This window comes from Myxocyprinus asiaticus, chromosome 21 (assembly GCF_019703515.2).
Source record: "Myxocyprinus asiaticus isolate MX2 ecotype Aquarium Trade chromosome 21, UBuf_Myxa_2, whole genome shotgun sequence".
NCBI lineage: Eukaryota > Metazoa > Chordata > Actinopteri > Cypriniformes > Catostomidae > Myxocyprinus > Myxocyprinus asiaticus.
Genome location: NC_059364.1, coordinates 2,381,244 through 2,404,723, shown reverse-complemented (window position 1 = coordinate 2,404,723; position 23,480 = coordinate 2,381,244). Strand labels below are relative to the sequence as shown.

The window sequence follows — 23,480 nt, the reverse complement described above, 5'->3', positions numbered from 1 at the left end:
TCCACACATGAGCTGAAAGTGTCATAGAAGCACCACAAAATGACGTGGTTTTGTTATTCATCTCACATTTGCTTTTTCTGACACTATCGGTTAAGTTTAGGTTTTAGGTTTAGGGATCGTCGGTTTTGTTGATTTAAACTCAACAGAGCATTAACCTTAAAACATCATCTGTTTGGGAGAACATTTAACTCGCTTTTAGCACCACACACTGGACATTTCACCAACATTTTGGAACATTTTTAATACAGTCATGTAATATTCATGAGATCAGGAAATGTATGTATTACATCCACACATAGTGCTTTTATAGTGAGACTTTCGTTGGGTTGATAGTTAGGCCTACTGACAAATGAAGGGTTCTTGTTATTTATTTAACTTTCCCACAATGATATGATGTTGTTTTTCATTTTTTTTCTATGTCTCCATGACTCTAGTGTTCTCCATCCATCTGTTTGTGGTAGTTTTGGCAGTGCCCTATCAGAGCGAGTGCCAAATTGAAAACACCTGTTGTAAGACACCGCCACTCTGTGCCAAACCATAAACAAACGTGCAACACCAACTGCCAGCTTTCTCTTTCAAAGAAAAATATAAACGCTGTCACCCAATGCAACACTGATAAAACACAAGCAAAGAATAAGAGACAGAGTCGAAGTGCAGTGATGAAGATTTGACATATTAGGAGCAACAGAGATGTTCCAGACAGCGTTTCTTACTCGAAAGCGTCGGCGACCTGACATCAACTTCACTCAGGTTCATGAAGAGGTGAAGTTTAGAGATGTGACACTGTACCTGGTGGAGAAGAGGATGGGGAAGAGCAGGAGGAATTTTCTCACTAATCTTGCAAGGTCAAAAGGTTTCCTCGTAGAGAACATGCTCAGGTACCCAGTTAATCCCACTTCATGACCTTATTCATCCTCAAAGTCAAGCATTTCAGCCCTGGTAAGAATTAAAATAGCAATTTATCTGCTCTTAATCATTTTAAAGGTATATTCTGGGATTTGTTTATGGTAATTTTTTGCAAGCTAAAATACTTTGTCGTATACCAGCTTAAAATGCTGAATCGACTATAAGTAAGCCATTTGTAGGTTGATTTCCTTGAAACGTCTATACACTGTGGCTCAACCAGGACACTTTTGGAGCTTTTTTGGAGTTTTAGGTCGCTGTGTCAAGTTTGAAATGTAGAAAAACACGTCTTGAGATTCCTGCGTTCGGATTTGCGCTCCATCAAGCTGCGTTTGTATGCATGTGTTCTTATCATGTGTTGTCTGCTGTCGTTAAGTGTGGTTTGTTCTCTGTATAAGCCGCGCGTGGCCTATTTCACTTACTGCCCCCCGGAGAAAACAGGTGGTACTCAAAGCTTGAATTACGGTCTGGGACTTGATTAATTGCGTATATTTTTTAATGCGTTATTTTTTATATAATTAATCGCACCGAATGAACACATTAAATCAACAGCCCTAATATATACAGTATATATATATATATAAAATAAAAAATAATAATATTCAGATAATTATAATGCAGAGGAGTTAAGCATTGATAAGACAATACAAATAGTGGCTTTAGAATCCAATGTATTGTTTATATTGTTTATTTGCATATTGACCAACAGTTCACAGCAATCCATTTTGCAATTGAATTCATCAATCAGTCCGAGATTTATTATAAGGGCTTTTCTAAGGACGTGTCAGTGTACACCTGTGTCAGACAGATGCTTTTGGAGCATCTCACTTTGGTTGCGTCGCATCATAAACGTACCGATTTTAGGTCGCTGTGTCAAATTAAACGTAGTTTAATACTTTTATCTAAATTCAGATTTGCGCTCCATCAAGCTGTGTTTTGAACACAAGAACGCGTCCTCATCTTGTGACGTCTGCTGTCAGTAAGTGTGGTTTGTTCTCTGGATAAGCTGCTTGTTGTCTATACAGCTGAAGTTTCGCTTACTGCCCCCTGGAGAAAACAGGTGTTACTACAAGCTTGAATTGCTCAGGAATCTTCCTTATTACAGTCCGGGGACATGATTAATTGCGTAATTTTTTTAATGCATTATTTTTAATATATATTAATTGCACTGACTTAATGTGTTAAATGACAGCTCTAATATATATATATTTTTTATCTTATGTTTTTTCTTTTTTAATGACAATTATGGCAGTGGTTCTCAACTTTTTGGACTCCAAGGCCCACCATTGTGCAAGGCAATATTCAAAGCTCTTCTCCATGTAGACTAAGATATTTCCTCTGGTATTTCTGCTGTAATGATGACAAAGCTGCTTGTTTTCAAACTTTTTTCTTATTACAGGAACTGAATAAATAATCGTGGGTCACGTTGTGATTCTAGAAGTTTCAATAACTGTATATTTTTCAGTAATTGCTGAATTACACTTAGAAATATGATTTTTCTTATGTCGTACATCTTTATTTTTGCTGTTTGTTTGTTTTTTTTTGTGTGCATTTTTATCAAGTTTAAGTAAAGATTATAAATAAAACTTTGTGTTTAAATTATTTTAAGTCATCTTGAGGCCCCCTGATCGAGAATTGGGTCATTCCTACCATTTAAGGACTTTTTGGATTTGAAACATACTTTTATAGGTGCTGTATCTTTATGTCTTATCATAGTGACTTTATATAAATCATACAGCTCAAACTAAATCAGTTAACAAATTCAGATGTCCATTGGGTTAGGTGGGCTGCAACAGTGTGGACAATAACAGGGTGGACATTCAATGGGTAAAATTAGGTTTGTGAAAGACATCCAACAAACTTATTTGTAAACTTATAAACCGTGTGCTCCTCCAAAGTGTGACATCATTTCATAACATAGATCTTCAGTTAAAGTTTACAGTATCATGATATAATGAGGTGGACAATCAAATCAACGGACATACAAAAAACTTCACTATCAGTGTTAAAATTACACATTTACCACAAAAGAATAAATGCTATTGAGAGAATGAAGCTTTTATTTTGTCACATATTATACATTTTGCACATATACAGTGAAATTTTTTTTTTCATATATCCCAGCTAAGCTGGGGTCAGAGTGCAGGGTCAGCCATGTTGCACCCCTGGAGCTGATAGGGCCTTGCTCAAGGGCCCAACAGTGGCATCATGTCAGTGCTGGGGCTTGAACCCAAAACCTTCTGGTTGGTAACCCAGAGCCTTAACCACTGAATTATCGGAATCACCCAATTACTGAATTATGGTGCTTTCACACTAGAACATTTGGACCAGACCCAAGTCAATTTGATGTCAGAGTTCAGTTCTTTTGGTTGATTTGAAGTTTGTTTGCTTTTTCGTACTCTGGTGCACACCAGCAAACCACACCAATTGACTGGGATTCAACTGGAATGAACCAACTCCCCAAAAACTGCTATTGATGGCGTGTAATGCATCTTTTTAAGCTCACCATCACAACTGTGCAAGGGATAATGTACAGTCAGCCAGTTGTTATTGCAAAATAAACACTGACAGGGTGATCAGGACCCCGACATGAAGCGATTAAGGTGCTTCTTTTGCGATAATGACTAGCTGACTGTACATTATTCTGCTTATTTCATTGCTACCTATCAAGTAAATAAATAAATGGACATAAAATATTTATTTGCAGTAATATTATGTTATTATGCGAGAAGAGACTGCAGAGTCTCCAGAGTTCTGTTGGTGTTTATTTTGCGAGATTGAATGCTCATTATCCCGCTATTTACAAGACTTATTGCCGAATAAATAAATGAAACATTGGTTTTAGTTGAAATTATTTTATTATCTTACTTGTAGAGATTGAGTTGCGCAATACCCGGATGACGATCCGATATCACTTTATCCCCAGATGTGTGGTTGTTGTTCAGAAATATCAGATGAATCGATTGACCAATCAAAATGAGTATTCCAGAGAGTCGTGTAAAAATATAGTATAATGCATTTCTCATAGATGCTTGTCTCTGGGCGTTACTTGCGGGGCGGAATTGCACTCAAACTGCACAATCAAACCAAGTGTGAAAATAGTCTTACAATGGGAGTCTATTGGGCAAATAGGTTGCCCCCATAGACTTCCACTGGATATGCATGTCAATGTTTTTTGTATGTTTGTTACTTTAAGGCATTCAAATCCCAGTTTTATCCAGTAGAAATAATATTCATATTTAGAGACTGTGACTGGCATATTGTACATCCCTGTGGCAAACAATTAAAAAAAAAATTTTTTTTCACTGTATAATAAAATGTTTTCATACGAATTCATTTTTATGCAAATCACAGGGATGATAATGAGTAGGGGCGTCTGGTGTCTCGTTCAGTTTCTAGACAGAAAGTTCCAAAGAAAATTACGATGGAATAATAACACAGAAGCCATCTATTAAAACCTCCATGTGCAGCTTAGTAACTACTGATTAGCATAATTAATGGACAATCACTCATTCAAACACAAGGACCCAAATGAACTCTACAAATACAGGCGAATTCAATGGCTGCAATCAAACTCATAAAACATAAAATATTTTATATTTGAAACATATTTAAAAAATGATGCCGTTTCATAAACAACACTGTTAAATTATGAATATGAATGCTCCTGTAGCTCAACATGGTACTAGCAACACCGGTTTGACTCCTAGAGAGCACACATATTAATAATGTATACCTTGAATGCACTGTAAGAAGAGTCTGGAAAATGAAGAAATAGGATAAATGTAGATATAATGTAGTGTAAAGGTATCACCAAACCTTTCTATTCTTGTTGAAATGTATTTTTAATATTTGTTTTGGCTAATATTTATATATTTTTATATACAGTATACAATATATTTGTATACTGTTATATTCACATAAACAAAAATGACAGTATGAAATAGAATAAATTACTAAATATTCAAAATACAAAATAATATATTTATAATAATATATGTATATATATTTATATTTATATATTTATGTAATGTTATGTACAAAATATATTTTAAAACATTAATTAGCACTATATTTTCCCAACATATGTATTGTATGAGGGGCCAAACAGGAAATCATTTTTATAAAATCTGTATATATAGTTGTAAATCCTGAATAAATAGTTGTAATTTTGAAATTAAAAATATAAATCCGAATATATACTTGTAAGTCTGAATATATAGTTGTTGTTTCTTTTTTATTCAGGATTTACAACTATCTGTTCATATGTATATTTATATATTTATTTAGACTTAAAACCATATATTCAGGATTTACAACTATATATTCTGATTTATTTTTATATATTTAGACTTACAACTATATATTGTCAGAATTATATTTATATATTCAGGATTAACAACTATATATTCAGATTTATATTTATATATTTAGATTTACAACTATATATTCTGATTTATATTTATATATTCAGATTTACAACTATATATTCAGAATTATATTTATATATTCAGATTTACAACTAATATATTCTGATTTATATTTATATATTCAGATTTACAACTATATATTCAGAATTATATTTATATATTCAGATTTACAACTATATATTCAGAATTATATTTATATATTCAGATTTACAACTATATATTCAGAATTATATTTATATATTCAGATTTACAACTATATATTCAGAATTATATTTATATATTCAGATTTACAACTATATATTCAAAATTATATTTATATATTCAGGAATTAACAACTATATATTCAGAATTATATTTATATATTCAGATTTACAACTATATATTCAGAATTATATTTATATATTCAGATTTACAACTATATATTCAGAATTATATTTATATATTCAGATTTACAACTATATATTCAGATTTATATTTATATATTCAGATTTACAACTATATATTCAGAATTATATTTATATATTTAGATTTACAACTGTATATTCAGAATTTATATTTATATATTTAGGATTTAAATCTATATATTCAGATTTATATTTATATATTCAGAATTACAACTATATATTCAGAATTATATTTATATATTCAGGATTAACAAGTATATATTCAGATTTATATTTATATATTTAGGATTTAAATCTATATATTCAGATTTATATTTATATATTCAGACTTACAGCTATATATTCTGATTTATATTGATATATTCATATTTACAACTATATATTCAGATGTATATTTATATATTTGTAATTACAACTATATATTCAGGATTTACAACTATATATTCAGATTTTATATAATTTTTTCCTGTTTTACCCCCCATAATTTTGGCCACTTTTTGTATATTTTAAAAATAAAAATATTTAAATATTTTCCAATATATATATATATATTTATAAATACATTTCAGCAAAGTTATGGTAATGGTAATCCCGTATGGTAATCCCTTTATATATCTGCAAAGCTAAAATGTCTGATGAAACTTCAAAGTAGGCGATACAAAAACATGTTCCCTATCAAGTGTCAACCAAACAACTGATTCAAACGTCTGTTATAGTTCTGCTTATGGCTGTGTGGACAGATGCGATGCAATAGTTACATTGGTGCCAGTTTGTGCAGGTGGAGGGGCACCAGTGGGAGTTGTTTGGGTAGACTGGCATAACAGCAGCCAGCAGCTTGCTGTGGCGTAGCGTGCAGTACCCAGCTGAGGTATGGCACCCTTCCCAGAAATTCAGCTTGAGTTTCAGCGACCTACGGCTGCACACCGCTCGACGTGCTGTTGACTGAAGCAAACCGCAGGAAACAGATCATGATGCGCTAAAAACTGACATTTTATGAGCCAGAGAGGATTTGATATCAGCAAGAGTCTGATAATACAACGTTCTATAATAAATCCCCTGGTATTACTGAAGAAAAACAGTCACACACAGACAACAGAGCACAGCAGACGAGGACACATTGCACAAGAAAGACTGTAGTTTGAAGGAGATGTACATACATATTTGTACCACATCCTTACATCATGCTATCTGATGCTGATGCGGTTTTGAAAGTACTCATGATTTGATTTTGTACTGTATAATGTGATCATAGATAGTCAGGATCCACACAAGAAATTATAAAGAGAGAGAGAGTGTGTGTGTGTGTGTGTGTGCAGGAGAAATCAATCAATCGTAAAGTACATGGGAAACTGAATTAAGGTGCTTTCAAAACACATATTTATGTGACATACAATCTGAAGCTTTTTTCTAAATGCATTAAGTGCCGTGTAATGGTGTGGTGTTTTCAGCGGTCATGTGACTCACGTGGTGTCGGAGGGGAACGCGCCGCAGGAACTCTGGAACTGGCTGGAGGAGCAGAACCTCAGAGAACCTCACAACAAACACGTGCTGAACATCAGCTGGTTCACAGAGAGCATGAGTGCTGGAGAACCTGTGCCACTCGAAATGAGACATTACATACTAGTAAGTGCACTGGAGTGATTGTGAGAGGCAAGTGTGAGTTTTTGTTGGGGCGAATAGATTTGTTCTGAAAAATGTTCAAAGTGGGCTCACATTGGCTGATCCAATCACAATAGTGATTAAAATTGGTTACAAAATACTTGAGATGTTATAAAATGTCAGATGTGTTTGAAATGAACAGGAACTTGTGCACCCTTTTCTGAAGTAGTTCTTTTGAGTAAGTATCATCTTAATCTATTACTCAAAAAAGCATCTTGCTGTCTCAAAATCTACACTATATCACTATAACCCCCCTAGGGGCCTTTTACCCCAAGTGTGTGATAAAAGGCTCCCTATCTCTATTTAAAGTTATTCAATATTTGATAAAATTAACTTTAAAAAAATCAACCTTTAGATATTGCACGTAATGATCTCATGGATTCAGAATATTTTGCAGTGTATAGTGACAAACAGGTGTTTAGGAAAGTACTGTGGTAGTTTTTGCTGCTATTTAGTGTTTTGGGAGAAAATAAAATCAAAAATGCCTTTTACCCCGCGGGGTCTTTAGCCCTGTTGTACCCTACTAACTTCGTTGAATGTATTTAAGGGACAGTCTCTTTTTGACAGTATCTCAAGGCATTAAGCAACACACTACCAATTGGAAACTGAATAATGCTTGCTTCATTAAATATTATGTGCTTTGAGCAGTCAAAGAAAGTTTAATTAGCCTAAGGAAAATGACTATACTCATATTGAAATTAAAATATTCAGAATTATCCATAAAAGAACATTAAACCAGGGTGTAAAAAATGACAGTGTGAAACCTATAAACCTGAATGCCCAACATAATTTACTAACCCAGGGTAAAGTATAAACAGTGTGAAACATTGACTCTAAGTAAAAATGACTCTAGGTTAACAATTTCAAGCCCTTTTGAGAGGTAAAATTTGTGCTTTGGCAATTGCAGCCCTGCGATATAGTGAACAAAACTACAGCTCTCGGTGGTACTGTTTGCTCGAAAGGATTTCTGACATGAGCTGCGCTATAAATAATAATAATAATAATAATAATAAAAAAGCTGAAATTCTAATAAATTAGGATCAAACCAATTAAAGAAGGACACATCTCTATAAAAAAATAAAATGCTATGTTTTACAGATTCTCATATGAATGCGTTTGAGATGCACTGTAAAAATGTTATGTCAGGTAACCTACCAATTCAAAACATCTAAAGTCTAAATTAATGAATTTTATTGAGTCAAAAATATAATTAAAGTGTGAAGAGTGATTCTCACAAAGCCTGTCAAAGAAAATACCCTGGTCATATGTTACCCCAAATAAAACTTTTTATTTTATATTTTGCATAGAGAAAATGATGCCTACCTTTTGGACAATTCAGATTTTTTTGCATTGTGACTTTATTTTCAAGACAGTTGAGCACATTTTACTCTTGAATTGTAATTAACAAAGCACATATGTCCGGTCGTTTTACTTTTACTATTCTCATTGTTTTCGATCTCTTTACGAAAATATAGTTATTTTTTACAGTATTACAGATGCTGTTGTACAATGATTTTTTTAAATTAAATTCAGCGAAAATTAAAGGAGTAAAATGTTATGTATAAATACTAGTTCTGTCAGTCGATAAATTTTTAGTTGCGATTAATCGTATAATTTTTAGTAGTTAATCGCAGATTTTGAAAATGCTGAAATTTGACACTATATATATACTTCATTTCCTGTCAAATTGCATTTATTTTCTTTTTAGAGAAAAAAACAAAACAGTATGTAACGATAATGTTTCATAACCTATTTTCAAACAAAGTCTTCTATGGTATAAAGATAGAAATGCACTAAAATAGCACCGATTCAAGTAACATTAAAAGTTTCCCAAAGTCTAAGTGGGAGTTTGACTAATTAAAAGAACTAGTCCTCACATAGATCAGATCTCTTAAACTCTCATCCTCCACAATATTAATTTGCCGGTAGACTGTGGCTATCTGCATTCCTACAGTAATTGAGAAGATGCGTTCATGATTCGCATCAGATCATCAACGCCAGCGTCGAACGGTGCTTTGAACTCCACATGAAAAGCGCTTGCAGACAAACACGTCTCATTCTGTGTTTTGGTGATAGTTAAGACTTGACGTACTTCTGTGGTAATTAAAATGTGCATTACATTGGCTGAACATTACTTGATTTCTATCACAAGTCCCATCTGGGCTTGTTTTGTACATTGAATAGCACTAAGAGCTCATTTCTCTAATAAGTACTTTACAATTAAAAAAAACAAACACATTTTTTTATTTATTTTTTGCATTGTGTTAATGATAATTGGGGGTAAAATGTGCATAACTGTTATTAAAATAATATCACAATATTAAAAATATAGGCTTCGTTTTCTTTGTGCAAAATATGATTTGTTATTTATTTTCACTTTTTATGGTGTACTAAAATAAAAATGAGACACTTTTTTTAAATGCATAATTTTTTGTATGTATTAGTGCAGCATTTTTACCTCCAAATAGCATTTTTGTATTTCACCTGCATTGAGTTCTAAGAGGTTCAAAAGCAGTTAAATTGCATTTCTTTAGAAAGCGACTTCACAGTCACTCTGTGAAATAATGTAAAAGCACATTGCATTTCACGTTGCTTGCAAAAGCACATTTCATAAAGCCATAAGGCCAGTGCCTGGCAGCCTCAGAGTGATGGCAAATAGACCCATCAGTGCCACGACAGACCTCGAAGCACATCACTATCCGACAGTGAAGTCTGATTCTCCTCTGGACAACGCCGCAGGCGCTCCAACAGCATATGTGCCCCAAATAAAGAAATATGTTGCCCGTTTCAGAAGCCCCATTAATCTTTCATCTCTTTTTCCAGTGGGGATAGAGATGAGCAGAAGTTGTCCATCTTGTGTTGCCACCAACTGTGCATCTCATAGGACTTATTACTTTGAACTTTCTGTAAGCTTGTCTTTTATCCACTTTTAGAGTTACAGACCAGAAAATGGCTTGTTTACATATGTACCACATTAAATGGATAGTTCACCCAAAACATCTCCATCATACATGTTTGAAACAACATGACAGAGTAAATGATGACAACATTCTTATTTTCAGGTGAACTATTCCTTTAATATTGATCCACAGTGTGTGTGTTTGTTATGTATGGGTGGCTGTGGTCATGAAAAAGGTGCAGCTTTGAAAAGTTAGCTTTATTAGCAGTCAAAAAATGTGTTGCATTGGGTTCCTTTACGGCTTTCTCTCCTCAGCTCTCCTGGAAAGCTGCTGCTGCTATTCCACCCACTGGCTTGTAACGATTGTAAAAACACAAATAAATGCGCCTCTCACTGCTGTCTAGACGGATGGGATGAGGAGGGAAGGGTACAGAGAATGCTAGATGGAATGAAATGAGCATGTCTGCTCCAGCATTAGTCATGCTCTTGAAGAGGATGTCAAGACCCAGTCAGGTGGAAAGTGAACCCAAACCCCACCAATGTTTAGGGTCTTATCTCATTAACCTGAGCGGACACGGCTCACCTGTTCAAGTGTTGGTCATTAACCCACAGCAGACGCTTCCTGCACCTGGGTTCCATATTGCACTACAAAAATCCTCTTTTTAATCAGTATCTTTTGTCTTGTTTTTCAGTAAAAAATGAAAAAACTTAATTGAAAAGGTATTAAGACTTTTGTTCAAAGGATGTATCTTGGATATATTTAAATAATCTTGATTTGAGTGATCTTTCCACTTAAACTGATGAGATGTTTCTCAATTGGTGACATAGTTATTGGTATGCAAACATCTGGATTATCAGTCTTATTTCAAGAACAAGGAATGCCTAATATATTAACCCTCCTATGGTATTCGGTCATTTCTGACCAAAATAAATTTTCCTCATTTAATAAAAATGGTTTTCTTTATTTGAGCAGTACAAGACTTGGTGACTTTTCCTCCATTTGCCATCTGAACACAAAAAATAAAGAAATTGGACTTGATTCGATAAGTCTAAGTGGTCGTAAAAAAAAGGCAACACCTTTGGTATGCGCAATCAAAATTGAATCAAGACTGACCATTGAAAATGAATGGGAAAGTCCAAAAAAACAGATCACATTTTTTCGATCTGTCAAATTCAATCAATAAATCAGCCACAATGCAGAAAAAAAAGTAAAAGAAATTACAGGGTGAGACTCTAAAACATCCTCAGTACAAAACATACACACACACACACTCAGAAATGAAGGGGTGAGATGATAACACACTCACAATGCAGAACACACACACTCAGAAATGAAGGGGTGAGATGATAACACACTCACAATGCAGAACACACACACACACACTCAGAAATGGAGTGAGATGATAACACTCACAATGCAGAACACACACACACACACACGCACTCAGAAATGGAGTGAGATGATAACACACTCACAATGAAGAACACACACACACACACACACACACACACAGAAATGAAGGGGTGAGATGATAACACACACAATGCAGAACCCCCCCCCCCCCGCCCCAACACACACACACACACACACACACAGACACAGAACCAGGGCATCAATAAGTAGAGCTCTACAGCCATCTTTTCTGACACACACACACATACATTCACACACATGTTTGCAAAATAAATTTTTACTATAGAAAGTTTGAAATTGCAACATGTTTACTTTGATTCTTCTGTTTTATACTCTATAATTATACGTTTATATTATAATTTTGCAGTTCATTCCTGTTTGCTGATATTCATTTTCTTGTCATTATTATGCATTTACTTTGAGTTATTACATTTTTATGTTTGAAATAAATTATTGTTAGAAACATGCTTATTCTCTGTCTTCTCTTTGTAACACCATGGTCAGGTGTGATTGCAAGCATAATGACATTTAACTACAAAAACTGACACTTCAAATCAATTTTAAAATGGTAAACTTTGATAGTGAATAATAGTTTGATAATGTTTAATAAACAGTATATCCAAATTCATATCTTGTGATAGAATATATAATTAGGTTACAACAAGCCATCAGACTGCACAGTAGGTGGCTACAGACATATACTGGCTGTTACTGGCATGAGGTGGTTTATTTATTTAGTTCATCAGATGGCAGCAATCTGCCTCCAATTTAGGTCACATTCTCATATTTTCTTAATGTTTCAACTTATAGAAGTGTAGGTTCTGAATCTTTTTTTTTTTTTATTGCTTTTTTGTATATGCAAATTAATGGTAAAATACAATAATGATAAGATCGAAATAGCATAAAATCCCAAAAGAAATGCATAATTTTATTGTTCTTACTTCAGGGAAGAAGAAATGGTATAATTTTCATCATAAAAAAGGGCTACATACTGTATCTGACCCTTCTGGTCAAAAATGGCCGTGAATACAAAAGGGAAGTGACATTTTAGGAGGGTTAAATATAACCAATAAAAAGCTAAATCAAGCAAAATGTCTGTCAAAAAGATGACTTCTGTCAGTCAATTAAAGTTTTTGATCGCGATTAATCACATTATTGTTCATAACTGATTAGAAAAGTGCTGAAATGTGACTTTATGTATACTTCTTTTCCTGTCAAAATGCATTTCATTCCTTCATAGGAAAGAAAACAAAACAATATTTAAAAATATAATGCTTTATTAACATTTTTCAAACAAAGCCTTCCACAGTATAAAGATAGAAATGAACTAAAATAGCACCAATTCTAAGAGGGAGGCAGACTAATTTAAAGAACTAGTTCCCATGCTTGGTAAGAATGATTAAAATTAGCATAAATAATGTATGCTACCACTTAAAATCTGAATGGATAATTTGTAAAGCTGAACTCAAATTGCTTGATATATTTAACTTGCTTAATTATAGGCATTTCTGTCTAGTTTCAAGATCCAAAAGCACTTTCAAGAGAAATAGAAATTAGGTTTGTGAAATGATAGTTTTAAAAAAAATTAATTAACCGTACAATTCTTTGATTAATCGCGATTCTTTTCATATCAAACTTTACTGGCAAAAGAAACGTAAAGGTGCACTAAGTAAAAAAGTTTTACGCATAAAGACATGAATAGCATTTTTTTGATATATGTTGGAAATTATGTACACTCACATAAGATTAAGACTGAAGTCTTATCAGAAACTCTATAAAAGCTGTTTAATTTTACATGGAGCGGGTCACCCCCTCATGGGCACTGCCATGTTGAAAACACATGACTCTGTGTCATGCAATGGTCATCGGTGGTACCAATGATGGTATGGTATTGATAAACAAGAGTGTGATCCACCAGACAGTCCAACCAGAGTGAGTAAAAGAGGAAAGATAAAATGTCCAAACGAGAGGTCCCTGCACAAAGTGGTGTTCTGCCGGCCAAAAGCTTGCAAGTCGTTGCTGTCCGGTCACAGTCCGGAGCGCAATAATGCATGAAAATTTGTTTGGATTGGATAGAAGAATGTCCATTATAGGGATGTGTTTAATATGAGATTGATAAAGTAACAAAACAGAAGATAAACAAACACATCTGGTGTGAAGCGACAGCACTCCAGGACGATGGGTATCAGTATAGAGTCCAAAGTACTTCTAGGACCGATGGGACGAGTAAGAGCCAGCTAAATCCTTGCTAAAATCTTACTTAGTGCACCATTAAGTGTAAATTGCCAATGCATTATTAGACACAATACATACAGTTATAAAACATATTGAATGCTGAAGTTTAAAATCTCAAAACTGTTATTTTCCCTGGCTGCCGTTTAGTCTCTATTGCGCACATGCTGGGTATCTCTTTCGTGTTTTCGCTTTTGACACTAGTTCATATGACAGCGAGTGAGCGTTTTCGGGCAATACGAAGAGATACAGAAGCTTGCCCGTATCTCTCCCACACCTGGCTCACCACTTGCGGGTGATGTCTCCATTCTAAATACATTTATTTATTTTATTTATTATGCCCGGGACATGCATCGTGAGTAATGAATACGTGTGAAAATCAGTTTCTGTGCTATTATGTGCAGTCGAGTCGAGCGTGTACCTCCTGAAAATTTATATATAACAATTTAAGCCAAGGAAAGTTGGGAAAACCTTTCTGAAGTTTCAGGAAGTTTCATGACGCGTTAAACAGTCAGCTATTAATCACAGAAATTAATACATAAAATGTTCCAGCCCTAATAAAAATATAAACAAACAAGGTCCAAACGAATGACTCCTATGAACCGGCTATTTTGGGTGAATCAAAAAGACTGGATGAATCTGACTCTATTAATTGACTCGCTTGAAATAAACCAAGAACTGTGTTATGTGTATTGAAGACTTATGACTTACTGACTGGTTGGTCATGTGACAACAGGTTGTTTAAAATGTACACTACCGGTCAAAAGTTTTGAAACACTTGACCGAAATGTTTCTCATGATCTTAAAAATCTTTTGATCTGAAGGCGTATGCTTAAATGTTTTAAATTAGTTTTGTAGACAAAAACATAATTGTGCCACCATATTCATTTATTTCATTCTAAAAGAAAATTTTATTAAAAAAAAAAAAAAAATGTTTTTGAAATTGATGACTTGGACCAAATAATAAAGAAAAGCAGCCAATAAGTGCCCAACATAGAACTCGTTAATGTCTGTAAAATCCCCTCGTGAAATGCAAATAAAAAAAATTGGCTGGTAAGTTATCTTACTGACTGGTAAAGTTTCTGACCCTGGAAACCGTTGTTTTACAGTAAGAGTATAAAGCTATAAAATCAGGGGCCATTTACACGACAACGTTTTCAACTAAAAATGGAAAACTTTTTATGCATTTTGGCTGTTCGTTTACATGACAACGGTGTTTTGGGGCCTGAAAACCCAAACTTTTGAAAACAGGTTTCAAAGTGCAAGTTTTTGAAAATGATGCCGTTATCGTCTCCGTGTAAACATACGTCGATGACGTCATGCGCATGTGTATTACGTGTTCAGTCTATAGGCATGCGCGCGAGTACTTCAAAACAACGCGCGAGGCATTCAAAACTACAGTGGTGGTACTATAGTATAAATACTACAGGACTGTGTTTGTGCTGCTCAAGATTTTGAGTTTATTGACGCTTCTCCTGCAAAGTAATTGTAGTAATAAAGCAAACTCATCGTCCGTCCAGACAAAACTGCTCAATGCTTTCACCATTTTCATTGCTTGTATTCACCGCTCTGTGGAAGAATGCTTATGTGCACAGGCGCGTAGTGTTTCTTTACAAAGTGACATCGCCAACTACTGGCCTGGCATGCATAATACAGCGTTTTTAGTCGTTTTCGTGGATCCGTGTGAACGGGGTTGTTTTGACAACATTGTCGTCTGTACGCGAAACACAAAGTACATCATTGTCGTGTAAACGTACCCTTAATTTGGATATAACTCAACTGTTTTGCTCTTGGAAGAATTTGAATAGAAGTTCATATTGAGATCTCTGACTTTTCATTGCAGGCTTTGGAAGGTTGTGATATCTGAGCAAAATTTGAGACATTGTTGAGATCTCTTCTGAAACTTTAGAGGAGACATAAGATTACAGGGGTATTTTTCTCACTAGAAACATCCGAAAAGGCTTTCAACTCACAAAACTCTCCATTTGCTCTGTATGTTGTCTCCTTGCTGTCTAGGAGAAACAATTAAGATATTAAAAAGAGATCATTTGAATCTTTTCTTCCCCCGTTTGACTCCCCAATGGAAATGAATGACTCTGTTTGTCATTTGTTGTAACTGTAGCCAGCCAGGACAGTGATATCTGGTGTAATGGAAAATAAATTACATTTGAAAGCGACCTTTAACTATTGTAACTTAATGGGGAAAAAGTATAGAGATTCGTTTTTGATTTCCCCCGGAATAGAGCTCCTACGGGCATTATATTTAGACTTATTTTATGCTGTCAAAGGAGACGACGCCTCTGACAGTGAATAAATGGCAGTGATTTTTCTCACTTGCTTCATGCTTTCACTCAAGGGTTGATTAGATACGAGGCCTCTTTTCATTCAAATGGCTTCCGGACAGAACAGCATGTTAGTATTTACTCTCTTTGCATCTCTAAATCGGCCATTATCACAATGTGCGAGATGATTGCGCTGGTAATTTTCATGGGATCAGACTTCCGTCGCGTCTAGCAATTATTTGCAGGAGCACTGACATTCCAGCTGTAATCCTTTTGAAACATCATAGATTGGGAGCGGATGAACATTTCTCTGTCGTAATAAAAAGGCAATTTATAAGAGCACAACTGGACATATTTCAGAGCGTCCCATATTTCTATCAGCAGTTTAGAATCAGAAATGAACCACTCTTTTGAGTCGATACTTTTCAGTGGTAAACAGTCTTTTCAAATGTCAAATGGGTTCGCAAAAAAGTCTGAATCGGTTTGTGATTCATTCAACCTAGTCTCATAGAATGAACGTTACTATAACTACATTTTTGCAAACTGAGGTTTATGTGCCGCGTTCTACGTTTCGCTGCAATTTCCTGGTGAAATGAACGCTAGAGGCGCTACAACAACTGTGGATTTAATTCACTTTCTCACAAATCACGGGTACTATGGCTGTTCATGACTTTATAAAGACATATATAAATGATACATTTTACTGCTTGTATTACAGACACACCTACATTTACACACTTATTCCACCGTGATTAACTTCTGCGGTAGCTCAACTGATAAGGGTGTTGGACTTTGAACACTGACACCGAGCCGCAAGCCCAGCCAAGGATGCTCGAAACAAAAGTGAAAGTGAAGCGAAATGACGTGGTTGCTTCAGTAAATGTGCTTTTCATGTCGAATTTGCTTTTAAAACACTATTGGTTGGGTTCATGGTAAGATGTCTGGTTTGTTCAACTCAGTTATCTTTTAAGACACTATTGATTAAGTTTAGGTCAGTGGTTCTCAACCTTGTTCCTGGAGCCCCCCCTCCCCTCCAACACTACACATTTTGGATATCTCCCCAATCAAACACACCTGATTCAACTCATCAGCTCGTTAGTGCAGACTCCAAGACCTGAATTGGGTGTGTCAGAAAAGGGAGATATACAAAATGTGCAGTGTTGGGGGGCTCCAGGAACAGGGTTGATAACCACCGGTTTAGGTTAAAGTTTTAGGTCAGGGAGGTACATTTTACTTATTAAAACATCCATTCAATATACTCACCCTCATGCCATCCCAGATGTGTTTGACTTTCTTTCTTCAGCAGAACACATTTAAAAGATAAACAGAATATCTGAGCTCAGTAGGTCATTATAATGTAAGTGAATGGTGCTCAAACCTTTGATAAAGCATAAACGTCCACTGGTTAAATTAATGTCTTCTAAAGTGAAACGATCACTTTTGCTGTGAAAATGATCAATAGTTAAGTACTTTTTAACTATAAATCATCGCTTCCGGTAAGCAGCAGTATGCGCATTTACGAGAGGGCGGAGTTCACACGGTATGTCATGTGACGTATTCACGTTGGCATGTTATGGACGTAATCTCATGTTTTTCTCTTGGTTGAGACATCCAGGATGAGCACACAAACGCATCATTGTGAGTAAACATACAGATGAAACCAAGGAAACTTCTGTACAGCGTTCCTCCTGCTCAGTTGTAAACAGCCCTGTTCTTCCAGGTGTGTCGTATGTTCATCTGTTCTCGCGTGAACATCCAACATGCTTATGTCACACGCGCATACTGCTGCTGACCGGAAGCAATGATTTATAGTTTTAAAATACTTAAATATTGATCTTTATGCACTAAAAGTGATTGTTTCGCTTTATAAGACATTCATTTAAACAGTTGAGTCGTATGAATGACATTTATGTTGACTGTCTGTGATTTTTGGAGCTTCAAAGGTCGGATCACCATCCACTTGCATTTTAAGGACCTACTGAGCTTAGATATTTTTTCTAATTTTCTTCAAATGTGTTCTGCTGAAGAAAGAAATCAGAGTAAAAAAAAAAACACATTTCTTTTTATTAGACATTGATGAAGCAACATGATTGGTGTGAAATAAATAACTCAGATTACATTTAAGCAACTTGAACAAAACTGAAAATGACAAATGTAATAATTTTAGGGATTCTCATTAGCTACATACATTTGCAATATTTTAAAAAGTATTTAATATTAGATCAAATTACCTCAAAATAAAACTTTAGTCTTTGCACGTATTGATCTCATGGATCAGGAATATTTTTGCATTGTATAGTGACAAACAGGTGTTAAGGAAATTACTGTGGAAGTTTCTGCTGCTGTTTAGTGTTTGGGAGAAAATAAAATCAAAAGTGACTTTTACCCCACAGAACCTTGAGCCCCGTTGTACCTTACTCAGAAAAATGCAAAAATGCTGCTCTTAAAGTCACCAGAATTAAACGTTTTGGTGCTGCTTTTGCAACAACAACAAAATAAATAAAATAAAATAAAGATAATAATAATACAATTATATATATATATATATATATATAATAATAATAATAATTCTCTCCAGACCTCTCTAGACCAGTGTTTCCTAACCAGGGGTATCTAAGAAGGTGTTGAGAGTAAAGTTTGGTTTCGAATCGTCCCGTATAATGTGTGTCCAAAGACGAGATCCACACAATCCATCTCTTTTAATATCCTTCCTGTTCTTTACACTTTTTTTGAAAATAAATAAACAAATAAATAAAATAAAAATGATAATCAAACTTAACAGGAATGTGCTAAAGAAACTGTGCACGTTCTCTCTTGTTAATACGCGCTCACTGGCTGAACTGCTGCCGGTAGTCTTAAAGAGACAGTACTGTTTTGTTCAGCTCTTGTTCTGCATGTCAAAGTAAATACTTGTAAATAGTACAAATTATGCATTTAAACAATCAACATGTAAGAAAATGTATGATTAAAAGACATCACATTTATTGATGGAATACATGAAATTTGTACATTTTTGAAAAGCTAAAATGTGACCAAAAATATGAACTAATGATAATTAATTAATTTTTATTATAAAGTTAATTTTTCACTATGTACCAAGTTAGAAGGTCCCCAGTATAATTAACAGCAATAGCTAATAGACTACTTATGGCCTATGTAAGCAAAATGGACATTATAACTAAAATATACCTGAAATGTTATTGATTAGGGTTGAACTTTTTGTATTTTTGTTTTTATCAATAGTAAAACGCTGGAAACGCCTTATTTACAGTATTGGTATTGATTACTGTACAGATAGAGAGTGTATAAGATGGTTTTGCTCAGATTATGTTCTGTTCACATGGATTGAAAATCATCTGATTATTTTATAAATCTCTCTCTCTCTCGATGAACAGAATCCTGCTGCAGAACGAAAGTTGTGTCCAAGTCCATCATCCAAACCGATGTCCACTGTGTCCCCGTACGCTTGCCAGAGACGCACAACAATAGAGAACCATAACAAAGTCTTTACAGTAAGTGCACACACATACACACAACAATACTCAATGATTGCGATTTAAACAGGACACAGAACTAACATCACAATGTTCTGGAGTTATTTTAATCGCTGACCCACTTGCAGTTCAGTATGAACGCAGAAGGGGGCCAAACCATGACAGATTTAGTCTGAACTGTCCCCATTAACGCACACATTAATTGAGCCAGCTGCATGCTGTGCAGTTTTGCTTTCCCGTTACAATTGTTGCTTGTCAGATTGTATGATGTGACACAATTGAGATCTTGAGTAAAGCTCACACTAGGGTGTCTGACGGCCTTTTATGTCAGTCCACCAATCATCATAACTGGGGGAACATGTCCCACCCACTCCAGCCTCTCTTTAGATTGAAGCAAAACTTCGCTCATGTTCTAGGTTAAATATTTAGTCAATACTTGTAAATCCCTCCAAGAGTTTCACCTTCAACTCCTCAGAGACAAATTACAAGCAAACTGTGAAAGACACTGTTATTACTGTATGTTGTCTTGACAGCATGATTGGCTGTGTGGATGATACCTAACCCTTCATGATTGGTTCACTGATTATTTCAAAATCCATGGCAAAAGCTCACTGACTGAAAACAATCATTTGGAGTGGTTTGTGACTCAGTAAAACAGTAATGGGACACTTAAGAACCAGGGGCGGACCCCATTGGCCACCCCACTTGCAATTGCCGTTTTGGCAATTTTTTTGTCTTGGGCACAATTTCACCTCCGTTTTGTCTCCACGTGCCTCCACTTTCTACACCAAACGCCTATTTATTTTGTTCTTTTATCTTTCCTTCTTTTTTGTTTTTGTTTTCTTTCTTTTGTTTTTTTTTTCGTTTTTGTTTTCTTTCTATTGTTTTTTTCTTTCTATTTCTTTGTTTTGTTCTTTTTTGTTCTTTTTGTTTTTGTTTTCTTACTTTTTTGTTTTTTCATACTTTCTGTGTTCTTACTTTCTTTTTTGTTTTTATTTTTCTTTCTGTGTTCTTTCTTTCTTTTGATTTTTTTCTTTGTTCTTAATTAGTTTTTTCTTAATTTCTGTGTTCTTTCTTTTTTCTTTCTTTTTTGTTGTTGTTTTTCTTACTTTCTGTGTTCTTTCTTTTCTTTTTTCTTCGTTCTTTTGTTCTTTTTTCTTACTTTCTTTTTTCTTTCTTTTTATTTATTTTGTTCTTTTATCTTTCCTTGTTTTTTGTTTTTGTTTTCTTTCTTTTGTTTTTTCTTTCTTTTTTCTTTCTTTTGTTGTTTTTGTTTTTGTTTTCTTTTGTTTTTTTCATTCTTTTTTCTTTCTTTTGTTGTTTTTTGTTTTTGTTTTCTTACTTTCTTTTGTTTTTTCTTTCTATTTATTTATTTTGTTCTTTTATCTTTCCTTCTTTTTGTTTTTGTTTTCTTTCTTTTGTTTTTTCTTTCTTTTGTTGTTGTTTGTTTTTGTTTTCTTTCTATAGTTTTTTCTTTCTATTTCTTTCTTTTGTTCTTTTTTGTTCTTTTTGTTTTTGTTTCTTACTTTTGTTTTTTTCTTTCTATTTATTTATTTCTTTTTTCTTTTATCTTTCCTTCTTTTTTGTTTTTGTTTTCTTTCTATTGTTTTTTTTCTTTTTCTTTCTTTTGTTCTTTTTTTGTTCTTTTTGTGTTCTTACATTCTTTTGTTTTTTCTTTCTTTTTTGTTGTTATTTTTCTTTCTGTGTTCTTTTGTTTTTTTCTTTATTTTGTTTTTTCTTAATTTCTGTGTTCTTTCTTTTTTGTTCTTTTTTCTTTCTTTTTGTTCTTTCTTTGTTATTTCTTACTTTTTTGTTGTTGTTTTTCTTACTTTCTGTGTTCTTTTCTTTTTTCTTCATTCTTTTGTTCTTTTTTCATACTCTCTTTTTTCTTTTTTATTTCTTTTTTCTTTTTTATTTCTTTTCTCATCCTCACTAGAATCTGTCTGTCTGTCTGTCTGTCCTTCAGTCCGCCCATAACCTTCAAACTAATTTAATTATTTAATTACAGTTAAACTTTCAGACAAAGCGTTGTCAAGCCAACATCACAATTTGTCTTTACAAACTTTACCTAAATAGTTACATCTGATGTTCTGATACTGTAATTAATTAAACATTAATCAAGAGGAAAAACAGTGTGAAAGTACGCTTTGTTGTAGATATGACTCTTGTGCAGACCTCACGTCGTGTCATCTGCAAAATTAATAAATCAATTATGATGAAAGAGGAAAATACCCAAGCCTAGCGAAGCGTAACTATGAAGTCTGATTAAAATCTCCTCTGTAACTCATGGCAAATAAAATGTTTTAATGGAAAATGGAATCGTGATTGCTCTGTCGCCAGGAGAGAAAATGCACCTGCAATGCAAATACATGATTGAGAAACGAAACCTTCTCTTCACCTTTTGTCTCTAATTTTCAAGTTGTTGTCATCTTTACTGAGCTGTCACATCAATCAAAATACTGACATATAGCAGCATTGATTGACAGACAGATTGAGCATGAGAGAAAACCACATGTGTGTGTTTTTTTGTTTGTTTTTGTTTTGCATATATTTTTTCTGTTTTAATGCAGAGTGTGTAAATACACTATAATGAGCAGAAACACATGCTCCGTCGCATGTTGTTTGTTTTCATCTCTCGGACTCTGGTGTCACAGCTGCAGTAACAGCAGCCGTTAGATGGTCTCTTTCCTGCCCAGATGAATCAATCGATCTAACAACCCTGTGGGCAGAGCTCTCCAACACCCCGTTCTTCATCATCCAGACCTGTGGACGTGGTGACCGGTGCACAGCAGATCCAGAGCAATCCGTAATGGAAGCAAACACACATGGAAAAGCATTAAAGTGTTGTGTTATCATGTACAAGATGTGTCTAATAGCTGTGCATAGTGATCGCCAAAACATAGATGAAAGTGTAATTGCAGTTTGTCATTATTTTCTGCTTATTTTACAGCATATAGAGCGCAACAGTCTGTTTCCGGAAGTCAAAATCCCCTTTTTTTTTTAACATAGAGGAATTTATTATTAACGAGAACTTAATGATAAACCTTTAAAGATAGACTTACCGTGATCTCCAAGGTTGTTAATCAATGGTTATGCTTCTGTTAAAGCCATCAATCCACATTATTACATGAGTCTCTGGAATACTTGATTCTGATTGGTCAATGACGTTATCTAGCATTCTGATATTTCTGAATAACAACCGCACTTCCGGCGATTAAGTCATATCAGACCGTTAATCGAGTCATCTTTCCTACGTCTCGTAACACTCTCAAGCTAGTAAAATAATTTCAATGCAAATCAAAGTTTCATGCCAATTTATTGATTTATTTGGCAAGTAGTCTTGTAATAAGCAGGATAATGATCAGTCAGACGGTCATTGTTTACAAAATAAACACTGACAGAACTGGATTTTGCTGTTCAGCGATTTATTTTTTTCTTACATAATTACATACTGTAATTTCAACGCAAATCATTGTTTTATGTACATTTATTTATTTAATCACCGTGTAATAAGCGGGATAATGTACAGTACATGTTGTGATTCAGCTCGGAGCAGGTTGGTTTGGCCTCTCTTATATGAAGGATTTTTAAGTATTTTTCCCATTCATTTTTTCCATAGTGATTTCATAAAATCCTTCATGAAAGAGTTGTGCGCCATGAACCAAACCAACCAGCTCTGAGGTGAATCACAACATTACAAATTTTCATTTTAAGCAAAAAAGTATTTGAAATTCAGACAAAAAGACGAAGGTACAAGACTGTG

General features: G+C 34.3%; 1 protein-coding gene across 1 annotated transcript in view; it reads left to right on the top strand.

The window, feature by feature from the left end:
- Nucleotides 1-562: 562 nt before the first annotated feature.
- Nucleotides 563-23,480, top strand: part of dntt (deoxynucleotidyltransferase, terminal) — a 180,772-nt gene continuing 157,854 nt past the window's right edge. The window contains exons 1-3 of the mRNA XM_051648014.1: nucleotides 563-878; nucleotides 7,186-7,360; nucleotides 19,619-19,735. Of these exons, the coding sequence (XP_051503974.1) occupies nucleotides 691-878; nucleotides 7,186-7,360; nucleotides 19,619-19,735 (480 nt within the window). The 5' untranslated portion in view covers nucleotides 563-690. The remainder of the gene's footprint in view (nucleotides 879-7,185; nucleotides 7,361-19,618; nucleotides 19,736-23,480) is intronic.